This window comes from Calypte anna, chromosome 6, assembly GCF_003957555.1.
Source record: "Calypte anna isolate BGI_N300 chromosome 6, bCalAnn1_v1.p, whole genome shotgun sequence".
Classification (NCBI taxonomy): Eukaryota; Metazoa; Chordata; class Aves; order Apodiformes; family Trochilidae; genus Calypte; species Calypte anna.
The window spans coordinates 21,545,274-21,564,132 of NC_044252.1; the positions used below are offsets into that span (position 1 = coordinate 21,545,274).

Consider the following 18,859-nt stretch of genomic DNA (forward strand, 5'->3'; position numbering starts at 1 on the left):
TCATTCTGGAGTCCTGTGCTTCAGACTTGTATTTTTGCATTTGTTCATCAGCCTTAGATGTATTGAAGTTTATTGATTCAGCAATCAAACAGAATGGCTGTCCTGAAACTTATTTTGAAGAGTTATTGCTCTTAAGACCACAGCACAGAGGTGACATTCAAGATGTCCATTGACTGCAAGCTTTACATTTTTCTGCAGTTGACAGTCAGCATGGTGGCTCTGCTCAGTGCGTATGGGGCAGGATAGAGGATTTGTGCTGCAAGGAAATGTGAAGAAATCGTTCACTAGCTTAATGTCCTAATAAATAGTTTGTGTTTGTAATTTTTATTTTCACTTGGGAGCAGGGATTTTGGGAGCCCAGAGAAGGGCTTAATGTGCTGTTTATTTCAGCAAAAGTCTCTCTGTTCAAAAGTGTATACATATGAAGTAAGTATTGTTGCATTGTAGTGTTGGTGTTTTTAAAACACTGTGATCTTGAGGATGCTTGAGTCTTTAGGTCAGGATATTGACAACCTTTGACACCAGAGATCCTGTTTCAAGGCACTTCTAAGACACCTCCGTCTCCATGTGTGCCTGCAAGACAGGCATTTCCTATAAAAACACTTAACATGTAAAGGTAGGGCAGGAACTGAATCCTAATGATCCCACTCTCAGGAGAAAGCAAACTGCTGAATCCTAACTCCTGCTAGAGCTGGAAGAGAACATGACCTTCAGCAGCTAAGTCTCTGGCTACAGTTTCCCTGAAATGGCTATAAACACTTAAAAGTGATGGGAAAGGCAGTCAATATGTGATGTGGCTCTATAACTAGGTAATGAAGAGCTGGTCTGAGGTGGGATCTAAAAGCTCAGTAAAGCCTGGTTTGGAGCTTTTATTAGCTGTCCCAACATATAACTGCTGAGAACCCATAGGGGCTTCAAGTCTGTCTTTGCTCTTCTTACCTCCTGTTAATTCTGCCTGTTGGACAATGGCAGAGGTGTTTTGGGGCAGTAAGTCATTAAGGTTTGTTGACACTCAGGTTTGCCATTGCTGATCAGGAATTTAAGCACACTGTTTACTCCTGCTCTCCTGTGACACTTGGGCTGAAGGTTAGAGATTCTTTTGTTTCTCTCCTGGCTCTCTCCCTGTTCATCAGTATGCAGAATGAAACCTTAGAAGTCGCCTGAATGTTACTTTTTCAGGCTTTCTTTACTTCAGGTGCAGGAAGTAAAGGTCACAGGGAAAGTTACTGGCTCCCATTAAAGCAGGATAGCAAATGTACTGAGCAATGAACAGGCGTGCCAGCCTAGGATAATATGTCCTGAACTTGGTCCTGTTGTCAGCACCTCTGGGCTCCTGCCAGGGGCCTATGGCCACGTTTATCTAGCAATGACTTTTTGTACAGAGCAGTTGTACTTCCTAATGCTGGGGTGCTGCATCTGAAGGTTTAAAGATCTTGAGTTGAGCTTCATGCTCCATGTCAAGAGGAAAGGGTAGGTGAGCTGTTAGAGGCCAGGTGGTCTGCTGTGTGTATATATGCACTGTGGAAAGAGTTACTCTGTGCTGGAGACAGTTGGATTTAGCAATTTGCCAGTGGAAGGCTGAAATCGAAACACTTCACAATATTTTCAATGCTTATTTTAAAATATTTTCACCTAAATTTTTAAATTGTTGGGTGCTTTCAACATAAAAATTAGACTTTTCACATTTTTTCCCCAAGTCTCGTACAGTTAGATTGGAATCCTAAATTTTGTCCAAACTTTGTAATCAAATTAAGAATAAATATGACATTTTAATGGAGAGGATAAAGATCATACGGTTTCATTCAGCATCTGAAACAAAGTCAAATTTCTAAATTTTGAAATTCTTTATAAGAAAGGGATCTTAAGGTTGGTTCTAATTTTTATAGTCTTTCTTGTTGAGTATTGCAATGTGGCTTATCTGTTAAGCCAAATATAGACCTGCCGTTTAGATAGCATTAAGGTTTCTTTCTAGTTTTCCTTTTTCTGAGGTTTTTTTTCTTTTCCCTTTTCTCTTGAGAGAGATATATGCAGTTTTCTCTTATTGTATAGTAAGCATATTGCCAAGCTTTGTGCTGTCAAACTGGTGTCATTGCTCGTTAGCATCAAATAGCACAGTCCACATCACTTTTTCTGTGTTGCTCAGCTAACACATGTTGACTGTTAAAGTGGCAGTTAATCCGTTTGATACAGAACGGGTTCAATAATCATCTGACCTGTTATTTAAAGTAATAATCAAAGTTCTAATGACTTGCATGGTTTAATTCCTTTAGGAGTCTTGTAACAGACAAGTTACAAGAAAATTTTAGCCATGCAAGCTAACGTATGCAGCACTGGAGAGCAGGTGGTAAAGCATGCTTTTTAAATATAGCCAGAAAAATGATGATCTAAGCAAATGCAGTGTGGGTGAAGGGAGAACAGAGATTGGTTGGTGAACAGTAAGCATCCTGATTGTTTTATGTTGCAGTAAGAGGTTTTTTCTCAAGTTTGAATAGTATAGTTGGAGAAAGGTCTTGGCAGTGGTCAATACCTGTCAATAAATGCTAAATCAGTTTGTTTAGAGTGGTGTTTAATCTGGGTTTAATTGTCAGAAATTTATTGTGTGCTTATCAATAGTAAGTGTTTGTGCATATGTGCAGAATGAATGTTAGCCAAGGTAATAGAAGCCATGCAGATTTTTTTCCTCTTTGAAGTGGGGGCCTCTGCAATATCACTCACAGAAACATTCAGTAATTACTGGCAGATTCAAAGTCTGATCTGTATATATACTGAATGCCTTTTCTTGTAAGATAGGTTCCTCCATATTTCCCCAAATACCTAAATTGAACAGCTTTCCCATTATAGAATATAGCAGCACTGTTATCTCAAGCATTTCTAGTGCTGAGGTGTTGCTGCTAACACAGTTTCACAAATACCAGGAAAAATATCATGACCCCTTCCATGCAGACCCACGAGGTGAGATGGGGCAGCAGTAGTAATCAGCTTCTGCAGCAAAGTGGACTAGGAAAGAAATGTTGCCTTTGGTCTTAGAATGGAAGAGATAAAAGGAACAAGTAATCAGCATTGCATTTTTACCAATGCAAGTATAATAGCAAAATGAGAATTCAAGATTTATAATGAGCCTTATAATGCTCAGAACATTTTGTTTTTCAATCAGAGTTTATAAGAATTAATGACAATTAATGACAATTAATTAATGCAATTAATTGTGGTGATTTCCTATGTGGTATTGGTTATCTGACTTGCTGCATCAGGTTTGCCTGTTTTTTCCTGCATTGTCATGTGATTGTGGGTAACATTTTTTAATGTGGCCCCAATTTTGGTTGCTGAACTGGGGAAGTTGTGTGGTCTCTGTGTCTTCTGAGTGTTGGCAAACCTTGTCAGTGACAACTGAATACATGGAAGCTTTGTATGTAAAAAACAAAAGGAAAGGAGGTGAAAAAACACAGTCTCTTTTGTAACTCAGTGGTTGGACTGAAGTCTGCATCGTTGAATTTGGGGATGCTGGTTTAGGAATTGTGCCGTTTAAGCCTTGTAAAGAAACTGGCTTGAACTCTTCAAAGTTGCTGCCCTGGTAGAACTGATGTATCTCTCCAGTGTGTAGTTGTGTATTAGCTATAATAAAGAAAAAGCAGAGGCAAACATTTAGCTCTGTTTTCACAGAGAAATATCCAGACCTCTTTACTACTTGCAGATCCTCTGCCACTTGTTTTATATCACATGTAACCGATGAAAAAAACATGTGACTTTTTTTGCATTATGTTTTTGTAAGAGCCTTGAAAAACACTTTAAAAACATAAAAGACTTATCTGTAACAAACACTGTAGGAGATGGGCTTTTTCTTTGGCTTGCTTGGTAGGAGAACATCAGCAACTGACTTTGAAATGCTTGGTGCTCCACTGTTTCTTAGATTGGGTAACATACTTCACTTTCCTGGACTTGTCTTCAGTAATACCTAGACAAAGAACAGAGAAGAAAAAATAAATGTGGAAATAAATTACAAAACCAAAGCTTTGAGGGAGAGGTGAACACAGGTGTGTGTGTCAGGTTTGATGGTAGATGAGAGGGGAGTGTGGATATTTGAGAGGAAAATAACTTTCTCCCCCACTGTATGGTATGAGAAAGCCTGTCCTCAAACATTTGTCCTTCTGTGGCCAGTTCAGATGAATGGGATTTGTCAACGCTTGGCTGAAATTTGGTTCAGGATAAGGATATGTAAAAGGAAAGTAAACACAAAAACCCTCTTACACCATTGAAGTGATGCTGAAAACCCTTAGTGTTAAAGTTGTCACTTGTCATTTGGGCTGTGGTGAATTGACCCCCAGTTCTCCTTTTGTCCTCACTGTTGTGTGATGAATTATGAGTGTATGCACATAGGCTAACAAAGTATGTCATTTTATTCTGCAATTACAATGGATTTAATATCCACCTCCTGTCAGAAACCTAACTTGTTCAGCTCCAGTAAATCATTTGCTTCTGATCATCACCCCATAGATAACTGAGAACAGAGATCTCAGTAGAGAGTGAGATTTGTGAGATCTGCAGATACTGGGATGGAGGGAGTTTGGCTTTCAGGGTTGCAGGGAATTAAATAGGAAAGAAGACTAGTACACATGAAATATAGCAAAGGAGTTAGATCTCTACAATGAGATGAAGCTCTCCAGTGGTCTATAAACCAGGTACCCTGTCTCAGGAAAACAGAATCTTAATAAGCTACTCTGGCCTCTCATGTGAAATAAATATCATAATAACAAGAGTAGCATTTATTCAGGTGTAATGCTGGTTGGCTCTACAGCTTTCCTTAGCATTGAAAAAGAAGTTCACCTTGTCCCAAATAATATGTGATGACATTTTTATCGAAGACATGGTATTACTTGGGATGTATGGGGGAGTTTCATCAAAGTCCACGCTTCAGTGCTTGGTTCTAGATTTTGAAAGTTAAGGCATTGCTTTAGTTGCCTCTGTTAGGCATTTCTCAACAAAGATAGTTCTTATTTTCAGCTGTCTGATGAGAAAACATTGTGAGGCTTGCAGCATCTTGTTTTTTCATTGGATCGGACTGCAACTGATGAGTTTTGGTCAGCATGGTAGCTGTTATCTGAAAGGTTAAGATTGTGAACTATGTTCAGATTCACATGGCTGTTGAGGTACAGCCATAGCTGACACTTGGTGTAATTAAGTTAAATTAAGTTAAATATCACTGTGGGACTCAACTTCATTTCCTTGGGGAAGTAGGTTTGACTGTGATTGATTCTCGCTTTGGCAATGTTCCCTCCTTACACACACCTCCCACCCCCCTCCCCCACTCCCCTTAATGTCATTTAATATCCAGCTACTTCACAACTAGATCATATTGTTCTAACCCTTTACTCACGCAATCCATACAAATGCCAATGCTGCAGTGCCTTTCTTCCCTCTGAGACTTTTGTCACAGGCACAGGATTTATTGTGAGTTTGTAGAGAAATGTTATGCGACCTAAGCAGAGAGGTTTTTCTGATGATGGCACAGTCTGCAAACAGTGTGCTTAGGGCCTCATGCAGTACTTGCTGGAGATATTACGGGGTTGATGACAAGTGTTTACTAAGTTAATTAGACTAGCAGCCATACTCATTGCCTTTCTCGGAGAGCTTTAAAAGGTCTCAGTGGGATAGTTTATAAACTTCTGAGATTTCATTCTATGCTTGGTATGTTTGGAAGCTGGTGCATGCAGTCCGTAAGGCATTCTGCACTAAGCACAGCATGCAATAAGCTTGATTTTCTACTTTCCTTAAAATTAAACATTCTATGATAAAATACAAATTGAGATACTAATAGGCATAAAAGAAATTTAAAATATTTCAGTTTTTGATCCTGTTTGAGCTTTTTGGAGTGTTTAAGAAGACTTGGATGACAGTGTGTAATGTGAATTATGAAGCAACAGATAGATGCTATCCCACTTATAGTGCTTGGAGAGAATAAATATTTGCCAAAAGTTCTTTATTACCAGAGAGGGTGGCTCTAATAAACCACTGTCAAATGTGTTTGGGGTTTTTTTCCCTTTTTTTGTTTCGTTTTCTCACCTTCTGGGTTATATGTTTCTTCGAACCTTGTGTTTTTTTGGGGGAACAGATTGCCTTGTACTTGAGGGAGTTAAAAGTAGTTGTAGCTGAAGGTCTGTATTTGGTCTTGAAGCAGTGTTTTATGACATATTTCATTGCTCTAAACAGCCTGGCTACTAGAGAGTATCATGCTGTTTGCATCAAAGCGTGCTTAGATAGTAAAAGAACCACAGCATGTTTGGTCCATGGGCTGTATTTTTTTGTTGTTTGGCATATCTGAAAAACTTTGGACAAATGAATATATATATGAGATAAGACTGGGAAACATGTGCTGCAGAAACAGTTGTAGATTTTGAAAAAGATACTTTGATACTATTTTTGTTTGTTACGAATCTGTGCAGATATTGAGGCAGGACCACAGCCCTGGGGCAATAGGGACCTTCTAAAAGCACGTATTAAGAAACCTTTTAAGGAGTGCTTCTCATTTAAAAAGGTGATTGAAATTTCAAAATTGGTAACACAGCTGTGAAAGCATAGACATTGTGCCTGAAGTCACAGAATGTCTTTGGTTGGAAGAGATCTTCAAGATCATCCACTCCAACCTGTGACCAGCACTGTAAGCTCACCACTAAACCATGTCCCTAAGGGCCAGGTGTACATGCCATTTAAAATACCTCCAGGGATGGTAACTCCACCACTGCCCTGGGCAGACTATTCCAGTGTTTGACAGCCCTTTCAGTGGAAAAATGTTTCCTAATATCCAGCCTAAACTTCCCCTGGCATAGCTTGTTTCCTCTGGTCCTATCACACACCACGAAGGGGAAGAGGCTGTCTCCTTCCTCGCTCCAGCCTCCTGTGAGGTGGTTGCAATTGGAGCAATAAGGTCTCCTCTCAGCTTCCTCCAAACTAAACAACTGCAGCTCCCTCAGCTGCTCTAATAGAACTTGTGCTCTAGGCCCTTATGCTGGTGTATCCTGGTCAGCTCTCATGTCTTGAACACAATAGGTTGAGTTGCAGGTCTTAGTGCCCAGCAGCCCAAGCCCACAGGCAAGATGTTTTATCTGTGACATTTCTGTATTCTGTCAAACAGCACCAATTCTATTTGTAGTTGGAGATGAGCAAATATTAGTTAACTGCTGCTCTCTGTAACTAAGGTATAATGGATGGCTGGGCATTTAATGTTTTTCCATTGGTAAAAGTGAACTGTCACCATACTCCCACCACCAGTAGCTGGGTGTTTCAGAGCAATAAAATGTATCATTTGATCTCACATGAATTACATGATGAAGATGAAAAGTTTATTTCTATCAAGTCATAGCTTTGTTGTAGAACAGTCAGTGACAGATGGGCAGAAGAGCAAGAATAAAGACCAGGTTAGTGCCCTGTGCTTCATTCCATACGTTAACTCCCAATGTTTAGGCAATATTTTCTATTATGTCATTCACATCAGTTAAATTAGAAGTGTCATTGGTTATGTATACTTAAGAATTTTGGTGCCTACTTATTGAGAACAAGGAACAGAAATTTATCTGGACTAGTTTCCAGTGATAGACTGACTGCGTGAAAATATGTGAACGGATGGATCCCTGAGTTGTAGTCTCCAGTGAGGTCATGGGACAATCACAAAGATGTAACTGCACACCCATGAGGATTTCTGTAGTTAAGAAGCCAAATAAAAGTCCTTTAGGTGTGAGGGTGGAGGTATTTGGTTTGATTGGCTTAAATGAGGAATTACCTGTAAGAAGAATATATCCTGACAGACATGATGTTATTGGATCAGTATCCAGCAAACAGAAGTGGAAGGATGTACTACAGAGCTGCAGGGTGGGTCTGCTTCTTCATCCTCTGCTTCTGCCCTTGCAGAATGGGGCATGGAAAAACAATGCTGAGAGCTGCAAGAAGCTTAGCTGGCACATGTATATTCTTTTTTCCCCTCATTGTTAAATAAATAGGCTGTGTGTCTCCCTCTGCCATATAGCCTGTCATTGCAATCAATAGGTTTCAGAATGGCAGAACTGAACAGGTGTATCAGACTAATTTCTTCTGCAAAATTGCAGCAATGCTGACTAGAATGTTTTTGGTGAGCTGTAAAGCAAAAGCTTTTAACTAAAATATTCTTTTGTCTTAGATTCTTCCCCGCAGTTTGCTACTGTGTCTGGAAGATGCCTCCCCCTGTGAGTTGAGGACTTCAAGCTTAATGTTAGTACTCAGTAAAGTGTAGGAGCACAAGAAATATAAAAGACTGGAGTTAAACCACAGTAGAATGAAGAATTTAGTGCACCTTTCCAGGGGGTTTGCTTGCTTTTATTTGCTGCATGCAGCTTAGGTATGGCAGATATGTGTACCTTATAGCAATGCCTTGTAGACATGTGTTAAAATAACCTAAAGCCTCTCACCTCCTGCCAGGTGGGACTGTACATATGGAGTAACTCAATCTAATTGTTGCAGGCACTGAACAGATGGGATTTTATTGTCTTGAGTGCTGGGATTGTGTAAGAGAGCAATGCCAGCAGGATCTTTGTCCCAAACAGCAGCTTGCTGAGACACAGCTTGTTGCAGGAAGGCTGGCTTGTGACTGGGAGTTTTGCACAGGTCTCCAGCAACCAGGATTACAATGACATGAACAGGAGAAGAAGATGGGTGGTTTATGTTCGTTTTGTTCTCTGTATTATGTGTAATTTGCTTGCTTCCTTGTGCTTGAGCAGTTTCCAACATATCTAATAGTAAAACACTTTGAGCTCTTTTCAACTTGTTGGTTTAAAACACTTCGTGGAAGTGAATGTTCTTATTCACATTTTATAAAAAGAGAAGCTAAGCACATGAGAGAGGAGGAGCTGCTGCAGCAAATTGGAGAGAAGCTGGTCACTTATTGATTGCTGTTCCTGGACAACAAACACCACTGTGTCTCAGGTTTCCCTTTACTACTAAAGCAGGTTTATAAAGCGGAGCGTGATAAAAGACAACTACATCCTTTCCTACTTCTGCCTGTTCTACAAGCTTAGTGCATCCATCTTGGGTAGTGTCAGGTGAACTGGCTGCCCTCACCAGGCACCAAGCTTTACGCAGTGAAGAGGAATGCCTTCACTGCTTCCCAGAGCACTGTGCTGGCATGAACATCATGAATATGTATAGTAAATATAAAGTCACCTTTGGTTTTCTGTGATAGGGTAAATGCCCACCAAGTACTGCTGCTTCTCTGTGCCACTGTAACAGGATGTAGGAAGAAGTGAGCTGCTTTATTGTACAATAATTGTTTGGGTATCCACAGGAATGCTTTATGCCAGGCATTGCATATAGGAGTTGTAAAGTAGGTGCAAAGACAAGGTTCATGCAGTGAATGATGGCTCAGCACTCCTAGCTCTATAATAAGCTTTGCAACCTTTCACTTCTTCCCTTAGCCTACTTTCAGCACCTCCAGAATGCTTAATTTCTCTGCTTAGGACAAGAGGACAATGATGTCTTATGGGACTCTGGAAATGTAGCTGCTGTCAAGCAGGAGTGGGTATTAGACAGCTCATCTGCAATAACTTGATGGGGAGAGTTTGGAGGTCAGAGAAAACGTGCTGAAGTGCAACACGCCTGAGCACAGTGATTTTGCTTTCCCTGCACACTGGACTCAGACCAACTTGTTGTGAGGTTGAGGTGTTCCTTGCCACAGTGGGTACACATGGACTGGAAGGTGCTAGGAATTAAAGGACTGATATCTTAGTATTGCTGGTGCATTTTGCTACTCATGTGTGATGTTGCAGCTAGTGGCAAATTAAATTGAGGAATCAATTAAATTTTATCTTTCTGTGTGTGCTGGATCGGTTTTCACAGGAGCCCTTTCCTATCAGCAGACACATCTTCAGAAGTTCTTTCACCCTGAGCTTCTCTGAAGGGCAGCACTGGTTGTTTCTGTTCATCAAGGAGTAACACTATGCAGTTTTAAAAGACTTTATAGAAACACTTTTTAAAATGTTACTGTCTGGAGAGCTACTTCAGAAGCAAGTCCTGTTGTAGTGAAGGTGGTGAGGGGGAGAATGCTGCTCACCTTCTCTCAACATAGCTCAAGGTGAGAGCAGCAGTAGGATGTCCACATTATTGGAAAAACCCCCACACCTAATAGGGCTCACATGTGGATTCCCTTGCTTCGCACCTTCTAGCCCATGTTTTTGTGAAGGAGAAAGGGCTAATAACAGTCTTTCAGGACTGGTTAATTGTTGCAGCCCTAAGGACAGCCAAAGTAGAAACTTTTCAGCAGTCACAGCTTTCCAATTTGCAGAGGACAGACTGTGCTGGATCAGTTGCTGTTGCTGCTGATTATCTCTGTCCTGCCCTCTTTTCACCTCTTCTTTTCTTGATCCTATCTGCCCTTCTGTCTCCTTTTTCCAGTCTCTGGACTTCATTCTTTAGTATTCCTTTTCTATTGAGTTTTTGGGTTTGGGGTTTTTTTCTGTGTATGTGTGGATTTTTTTCCCCCTATCCTTCGTTTATCTCTAACTGAAGTTTTTTGTGACAGTAAATAACAGAACTGCTATATTTTCTGTTAACCACCATGGTGGTTACCTCTCTGAGACACAGGCTTTCCACCACACTGTATTTGTACCACACCTGTTGCAGTAGAACCTGCATTTATTGTCTAGTAGGTTGAGTATCAACACAGCTAGTACAAATAAATGATTAATATGCACTTAGGTTCCTGAATCAGGGCAGAACACTTTATATTTTTCCTGCAAACATTCCCTTCTTCCCAAAGATAAAAATAAATGCAATAAATACATAATAAATGCATAAATACATAAATAAAAGTGTTCTAGGTGGTTCATCCTGGGGAAGATACAGGTTCATTCATCTATGTGTCTACATGGCTTCTGGCCTCACTGAGTCTAGCTTTTTGAAGAGTTGCATGAAGAAGTGATGGGAGTGGGTTTTTCTGAAAGCACTGGCATGGCCAGAGTGTAAGTGACTCACTGGAGATCAAGGAATAAAGAATGTGGAGATTGCTTGTGTTCTGCCTTAGACCACTAACCATTAACCTCAAGACAAGCCACTGGGAGCCCAGTTTTAAATTTCTGAGCCAGTTTCACCTTCTGTTGGCTCAGCATCTTCCTCTTGTCCAGGTGACAGTCTCCCCTCCTGCCAGTTGACTGCTGAACTGTGGATCAGTCAGACTGTGGACACTGTCAGACGAGGCAGTGTTGCTGAAGTGGCATCTCTCCAAATGTATTGGAGTCCCTGGAGAATTGTGTCACAAAGGTGCTCTGAAATTTGTGTGACAAATGACAGAGAGACTTTGCAGTGTGAAAATTTGTAAGTGCATACATTATCAAATGTATACTGCAGTTTTGTCTTTCAGTTGACACTACCTTTTCCTTGTTCTACAAATGCTAGTGCTTCATGAATACTAAGCACAAGGTTCCCCTTTTCCCCTTTTCCCCTTTTCCCCTTTTCCCCTTTTCCCCTTTTCCCCTTTTCCCCTTTTCCCCTTTTCCCCTTTTCCCCTTTTCCCCTTTTCCCCTTTTCCCCTTTTCCCCTTTTCCCCCTCCTTTTCTCCCTTTCTCCCTTTTTCCTTTTTTGTATGATCAATATTAAGATCTCACTAGATCACAGCACAGCACAAATCTTTTCTAAGTGCTTTTGCTGCTCACTTCCTCCTCCCCAAAGGTACTGGCTGATATCCCAATTGTCAAGGCAGTGACAGTGTAAAAAAAAAAAAAAAAAGAAAACACGTTGCTAAGACTCAGCTGTTACATGGTAGTGGTGTGTGAACTTATGATGGCAAAGCTGCTGGTTTGTTGTCCATAAAGGGGAGACTGCTTAAAAGCTCCAGTGTCCTGTTGCCTTCGGAAGCAATGCGGGTGGAGTGGCAGCTTTGCAAACTACTGAAATTCCAGCTGTTGCTTAGGAGGCCAGTTGCTTAAAAGGATGCCCCAGGGATGAGATGGATATTGACATATGGGAGAATAGTGGAGGCATATTGGTGTGGTTTATGTAGAAAGGCTCTGCAGTTACACAGCAGCCTGGGCTGGGTAGGGATGGATTTTCTCATAGCAAATGTGCAAGTAGGAGCTGTACCACATGCAGAGCCTGGCCTTGGGTAGCGTATGCTGGCCAGTAAGAACCTGACTACACAGAGCCAGGATTGAATCTTCTTCAGGCTACTCTTCCCCAGGCTGCCTGCAGGTTCAGAAAAACAGCTCTGCAGAAAATCAGATTGAGAAGAAATTCTCTGTAGTGAAAGAGCTCTCTTAAATTAAATGGCTGAACTTCTCTAGTCACTGAGGAGTTGTCTATTTTCCTTTAGGGAAATGAGGAAGAAGACTTGAATTCTTTTCTCTTCCTTAATGTCTGTTGATTCTTACTGCAGTGCCAGCTGGTTGCTGGGTTTGCTTTCCCTGGGTGAATCCCAGCTGCAATTGCAGGTGCTGCTCCACTAGCTCAGATCCACGTAGGGACTTGAGAGCAGGCAGCCTGTGTTGAAGTGCTTCACAGCAGTGAGTACAAATGAATGCTAAATCTGTTCCCTGGTAAATGTTGGAACTGCGTGAGTGCATTGAACCCCTCTGAGCTGCCAAGCCTTCTGTCAAGCCAGAAGTTAAGTTGTTATATGTTCCCTTTTCTTTCAGTAGCTTGTAGTGTGTCCTGCAGGAGTGTAAATATGACTCCAGCCAGGCATGAAACATGAAATTTGAAAACCACAATGTTTGAGAGGCTGGGTAATAGAGGATGTGATTGTGACTCACAGGAGTGGCTTCTTTGGTTGGGTTGAAATGGGAAGAATCTGAGCACATCTGCTTGTTTGCCCTCCTCTGGGGTAGAGGGAGGGGTATGGGAAGCCTGCAGAGGCCCTGCTGAATTCCCTTTACTGATGTAACTGTCAAAGCTGGTGAGACTGCAGGAGCCTCCTGCACTAAGTATGTACTGATGCTGTAGGAGCAGACTCTGGAGTGACTGCTCCTGCACATGGACTCCATCTGGTGTGTTGATGAGATTTGTGGCTGGTATTGTTGCAGTGAACCTGCAGATTGTTTGGGTTTGTTATTTTTTTTACTCTTCTCCCATTCCTCTCCCTCTCCGCACTGGTTTTCTTTATGTGTATTTAAAGTAGTAAGGATGCTTTCCAAGTGGGTTTTCTTTCCACCAGCTCTGATCTTTAGTACTGAATATCCCTTATTCCTGAGCTCGGGCACAAGCTTTTAGCTGTGATGAAGTCTGGACAAAGTAGCTGAAAGCTCTTCTGCAGGGGGAGATGTGGAAAGGAAGGAACCCACTGAAGTGCTGCAGAGGGAGCTCTGAATTTTCATGCTGATGAATATGAGAGTGAAAGCCCTGACTGCTGCTACACTGTAATTTGGCCAAGCAAGTGTTCTCCAGGCACAGTCAGCACACATCTCTTCTAAGCACTGGCATGGGCTGTTCCCATCATGAGCATTTACCTCAGCAGTGGGTCTTACGAATATTATCCCACCTGGACCAATTGCTAACCTATCCTGGGGAGACATTACTGTCTTGCCATTTGTCTTCTCAGCTGCACCTGACAGACAGAGGAGAGACTGAGGAAATAGTTTGATTATTCCATCTGCCTCTAGATCCACCTAGCAGGGAAAGGGAGTATGTTGGTACAGACACTGAGAGAAACAAGGCAGAGAAATAGGAGTCATGACTTTTTCTGCTGCCATGTTTGGGACACTGCCATAAGTTATCTCTAATGGTCCAAATTGTGGATGAGTACTAAAGTCATTATGAGAAGAAGTCAAAGTAGTGGCTGCAATGATGGATGACTACAAGTAAAACCAGCTACAACATTTTAAACATAGTGGACATAAACCATCAACTTCAACACATTAGTCAACAGTTCTGTACAGCAAAGTGTTGGGCAATACTGATTTTGGAAGGGATGAGGAGATGCAGTTTCTGAGCAGGATGGAGAAGTGGTGGCCACATTCACTGTGCCACTGGAACACTGAGCAACTTGCAGCCTAGTCCCAGTAAGGCAATGAGCACATCACAGTAGCTGCTGGGACAAATGCACTGACACATAGGGCATTGCCTGTGCTTACAGTTTCCAGTGAACTTGTGACTGAATTTGCACTGGTGTCTCAGCTGGGAGTGTGACTTTGGCAGAGAAACCAGTACTGTGTGGTGAGGAAGGAATTACTTTCAGGGCTGTGGGTCCATGTGCACTGACGCTGGCTGGGGCGCAGGGAATTTCTGCTGCATTCCTAACCTGTTGAAAATTCAAAATTTCCCTCCTTTGTTTCAGAGCCATCATCAACCACTTCAACCCGAAGATAGAGTCTTATGCTGCAGTGAATCACATTTCGCAGCTCTCCGAGGATCAGGTAAGCCAAGAGTGCATTGAGTTTTTTCCATGTTGACCTCTGGAATATAGGTGTTAAGAGTACTTGGTGCTCAATGGGACTGATGATACTGCAGTAACAGGAGTGAACACAGGCTCTTGTGGTCCTTATTCAGATGTGGGCAAGGAGAGAAACAAGACACTCTTTAGCCAGCTTTACTATCACATGCAGACATCTTTGTTCAGCAAATGCAGAAGGGTGAGTACAAATGATGAAAATTATCAGCAAGGGAGGTTGGAGACTATGTGGATGATGGCATTTAAAAGGAGCAGGAAGTTTTTGGCAGCAAATCTGATTATGGATAAAGTGTTGGGCTCAGCTTGATTTTTTTTTTGACTGTATCAGGCAACAGTTGCTAGAAATTTTCTAGCATAATTGAATTCACTTGTTTTACATTTTGAAAAGAGAATTTTTTTAATAAAAACAGACTACTGTGCATGATTTCAGGAAAGGAAGAGATGGCCTATTTTTCCAAAATAAAATGTTGGGATTGTATGTTAATCACTCTTGAAAAGGTAAATGACTCTGCAGGAGCCTGTAGTGGACAAAATACAGAGCTACCCTGTGAGCTAGGGGTATCATCCCAGATACAGCTGTGTCAGCAGCTCTGTACCTTCTGGAGAAGAAACCGTGTACACAGGCTAGACCAGACCTCCTTTGAGTTGTCTTGGGTTGCTCTTTGCAGAAGATGGGATCCCGTGCTTGTGTCTGTTAAAAAGTCTTGAATGCCTCTTGCTCTGCAGTTCATTTCTCTCTCTGGCTGAGTATGTCTTTGCTCATTACTTGATGATACCCTTCCATGCTTCCTACTAAGCTTTTAATTTATTACTGTACTTGATACTTACTCTATAACTTACAAGTACTTACTGTACTTGTACTTACTCTAATATGTAACACTCTGAAGTCTCAAGTTGAATACTGCACTGGTGCAGTGGAAAAAAATATGTGGGCCCTACTGCTTTTTATTCTCAATATAGCTGGCTAAAAGAACACTGGTTTTAATTTACTGAATTTTTCTTTATTGTTCAGCCTTGGAGAGTCACTATATTCACAGCTATGCTTTGTGATGGTTCATGTTATCAGTCCTTATTCATTGATGGTACACTGATTGCAGCAACCCAGGCCCCTAAAAGAGAAAAGCCTTTAATAGCCCAATTTAGAACTAGGGGCTTGGATAGGGGGGAATTTTGCATAGTGTTGAATTTAGTCTGAGAAGGGAAATGAGCTTTTCATTGTCAGATCTGTATAGTATTCATCCCCCAGCGGTTCAGGGAGGTTAGGTTAAAGCCTTTCTTCCTTGTGTGTCATTCATTAAATAAAATCTCTAGCAGCAGGCACATAATGAAATCAGTGCTGATGCACGGAGCATTTTGAAGATGATGACTCGGAAGTTGAAAGACAGATTTCTTTTTTCTTTTCTTCCTTCATGCTTTTTCTCAACACAGGGAGAACATCAAACCACACAAGGCAATAAAAGGCCTTGGTGAACTGCAGAGAAATAACGGAGATGTCATTGTGGTGAGGGACTGTGGGGTCTCAGTAAGAGTGTGTAGGCATTGCTCTGCAATTTACTGCACAAGGAGAAGGAGGATGGAGACTTCTTGACTTTACTTCTAATTAGCCAGTGAGCTCAGGTCTGTGGTTTCCCTTCCATCAGAGCTGTCCCACGTGGTAAGTACATAAGAGGTAACAGAAGATGGCAGAGATCAAGGACAGGATCTGGCTTATGTGGGGTAAAAAAATTTGCTGTTGTCATTCTGGTTTAGCCATTCAATGTGGAATGACAATCAAGATTGCCTTTTGGCTGCTGAAGTGTCTCTTGGTTTTTGTACATTTCCAGCTGTACCTTTCATTTTTATCTGTGTGTTTGCTTAATTGCCCTTCTCTCCATAAATATTTTCTGCATAAAATCCACCCTCCTTTATAGCCCTGTTATTTTCTTTTTGTTTTTTTTTTTTTTAAACACCACATGGAAATATTTAATTTTAACTTGTGTGTACACACACAGGTCCTACATTTGGGCCAGGTCATTCAGTTATTTAATAGTTTCAGGAGACTGATATTTCTTTACTGGGAACATTTGTTTTAACTTTTATTTTAATGAAGATTACCTTCCCAGATACTAGCCTTATCCATATTCTCATATCATAGAATCATAGCATGTTTGGGGTTGAAAGGGACCTTTAGAGATCATATAGTCCAACCCCCCTGCCAAAGCAGGATTACCTATGGCAGGCCACACAGGAATGCATCCAGGTGGGTTTTGATAATCTCCAGAGTCTCCACAGCCTCTCTGGGCAGCCTGTTCCAGTGCTCCATCACCCTCATGGTAAAAAAGTTTCTCATCATGTTCAGGTACAACTTCCTATGTTCTAGTTTAAACCCATTATTCCTTGTCTTATTACTGGGCATCACTGAAAAGAGACTGGCCTCATCCTTTTGACGCCCACCCCTTAGATATTTATAGATATTAATAAGATGCCTTCTTTGCCTTTCTTTTCTTAAGGTTAAACAGCCCCAGTTTTCTCAGTCTCAGGAACCACAGTTTGAATATCAGATCTGTGCTCTAGGCAGGTACATTCACAAGACTTCATGGTATTGCTGTGCTGACTGTTGTGGGGTTTATCCAGTATTCAGATCAGAAATACTGGGAAAAGACCTTCTTTCCATATACTCTTGAGCAAAGAGTGGGAGATTCCCAGGGGCGAGCAAATACCAGTGATTTGACAGTGAGCCAGCTCAGTCTATCAACACCATGTAGTCCTTGCCAGTGCCACTCTGCGAAGACTCTACTTGACAAAGCAAACTCAATCCTTCCTACTTGTTAGCTATTTTGACCTTGCTGTAGTTCTTCACTATGAAACAGGAAAAGTCTTAGCCAGTTACTGGCATCTTCCCTCACTTGCTAATTGGTGAAACCTGACTTCAGTGATACTTTGTGTTTCTGTGGTATTATCCCTCTCCACATGCTTGGCTCCTTCTGGCAAGTCCTTTAAGGAATTTAAAGATGTTGCACAGTTGAAAAGATAGGGTTGGACATCAAAGATATTTCAGTCCCTTCTTAAGTCAAAGGGCAAAATAACCTTATGTGAAATGAATTCATAGGCTTATCTGTACTCTCCAGATGACTGGACTGCCTTGTATTTAGTATGTTGGAGGCAGTGGACTTTCTCTGTGCCATATCTGAATTGAGAAGCTCTCAGCATGTTTTCTAGCAGAAACAGTTGCTGAGAACGGGTTCAAGTCAGTGAGAAAACAGCAACACAACAGTTGCTCCAGAAAGTCAAATGCAAAACAGGCAGACCAAAAACTCAGGGCATGAATCATCTGGACAGTGTCTCAGATCTACCTTTTCTGGATGTGAAGAGCTCACGTAGCTCTCATCCGGTTTGGTTAGCCAGTCTCACAAAGCCACTTCCTTTTCCTTGAGGTCATATCTCAAATGTCAAATGTTTCTCTCCACCCTCCAACAACATGGCCTTTTGTTATCTGGTGCGGCTTTGAGGGACTAACCCAAAGTGTAGTTTGGAGACACCCATGAGTTGCACAGTGATTCAAAAAATGGTCCGGTTGGTTCTAGATGCCCTAAAGTATTCTGAATCTGAGCTATTGATGTCACAGTTTATCCAACTTGTTCTGGTTTCCATAACTCGCAGCAAAATGACTGGCAGATGCCAAATGCTTTGTTTTTTAGCACTGCTGGCAGTGGTGCTAAGGGTTAAAACTCTGGCACGTGTGCATTTGATATTTTAAAATGCAGAGTACCATCAGTACTAGGTACTACTTCAATAAATCCCCCTAATGTCTCACATTAATATAATGTGTTGTGAGGGCTCCAGGAAGACTTTAAAATGGTTTTGGCATAATGCTACTTCACTTCTGAAATGCAATGAGTTTTGAGGTAGAAGGTGGCAAGCTTGCTACTGCTGTGTTGTACACTGTAGCAGGGATGTGAAATTCCAGCTAAGGGGTCACCAAGGCAAAGCCCTAATTTAAAGTCATCACATCTTAGCAAATGAGCCAGGGATATTGGGTTTCATGGTCTCATTACAGACACCTACTCATGATTAATGGGTTGAAACAGATTTAATCGTTCAAATAAAAAGCCTGCATTGGATGGAGTTGGAATCCCAAGTTTAAAAGGATCTATATAAAAAATCTTCTGGAGTTGGAAAATTGCTGATTTGCTTGGCTGGTGGGGGAGTTCTGTGGTTTAGATATTTTTCTTTTTAATTTTATTTGGTTTACCAGAGAAATATCCCAAACATTTAATAATGCCTCAGACTGTGCAGTGTCCCAGGCTGAAAGGGTCTGAAGAGGCTTCAAGGACTGATCAATTTCCCTGCACAGAGGTTTGAAGCTGGAGGTGATCTTTGGAGCAGTGACTTTGTGCTGTGTAGTGTCTTTTATTAACATGCAGAATACAATTACCCATGCATCAGTGGAGGAGAGGCACATGGAGTGGTAGGCTGTTAGAGAGA

At 41.4% G+C, this 18,859-nt stretch overlaps 1 protein-coding gene across 5 annotated transcripts in view; it reads left to right on the forward strand.

Annotated features, from left to right (window-relative positions):
- Window positions 1–18,859, forward strand: part of ARMH3 (armadillo like helical domain containing 3) — a 125,152-nt gene that overhangs the window by 80,783 nt on the left and 25,510 nt on the right. For all 5 annotated transcript variants that reach the window (XM_030453731.1, XM_030453728.1, XM_030453730.1 and 2 more), the window contains exon 24: window positions 14,282–14,360. In XM_030453731.1, coding sequence (XP_030309591.1) covers window positions 14,282–14,360 — 79 coding nt within the window. The remainder of the gene's footprint in view (window positions 1–14,281; window positions 14,361–18,859) is intronic.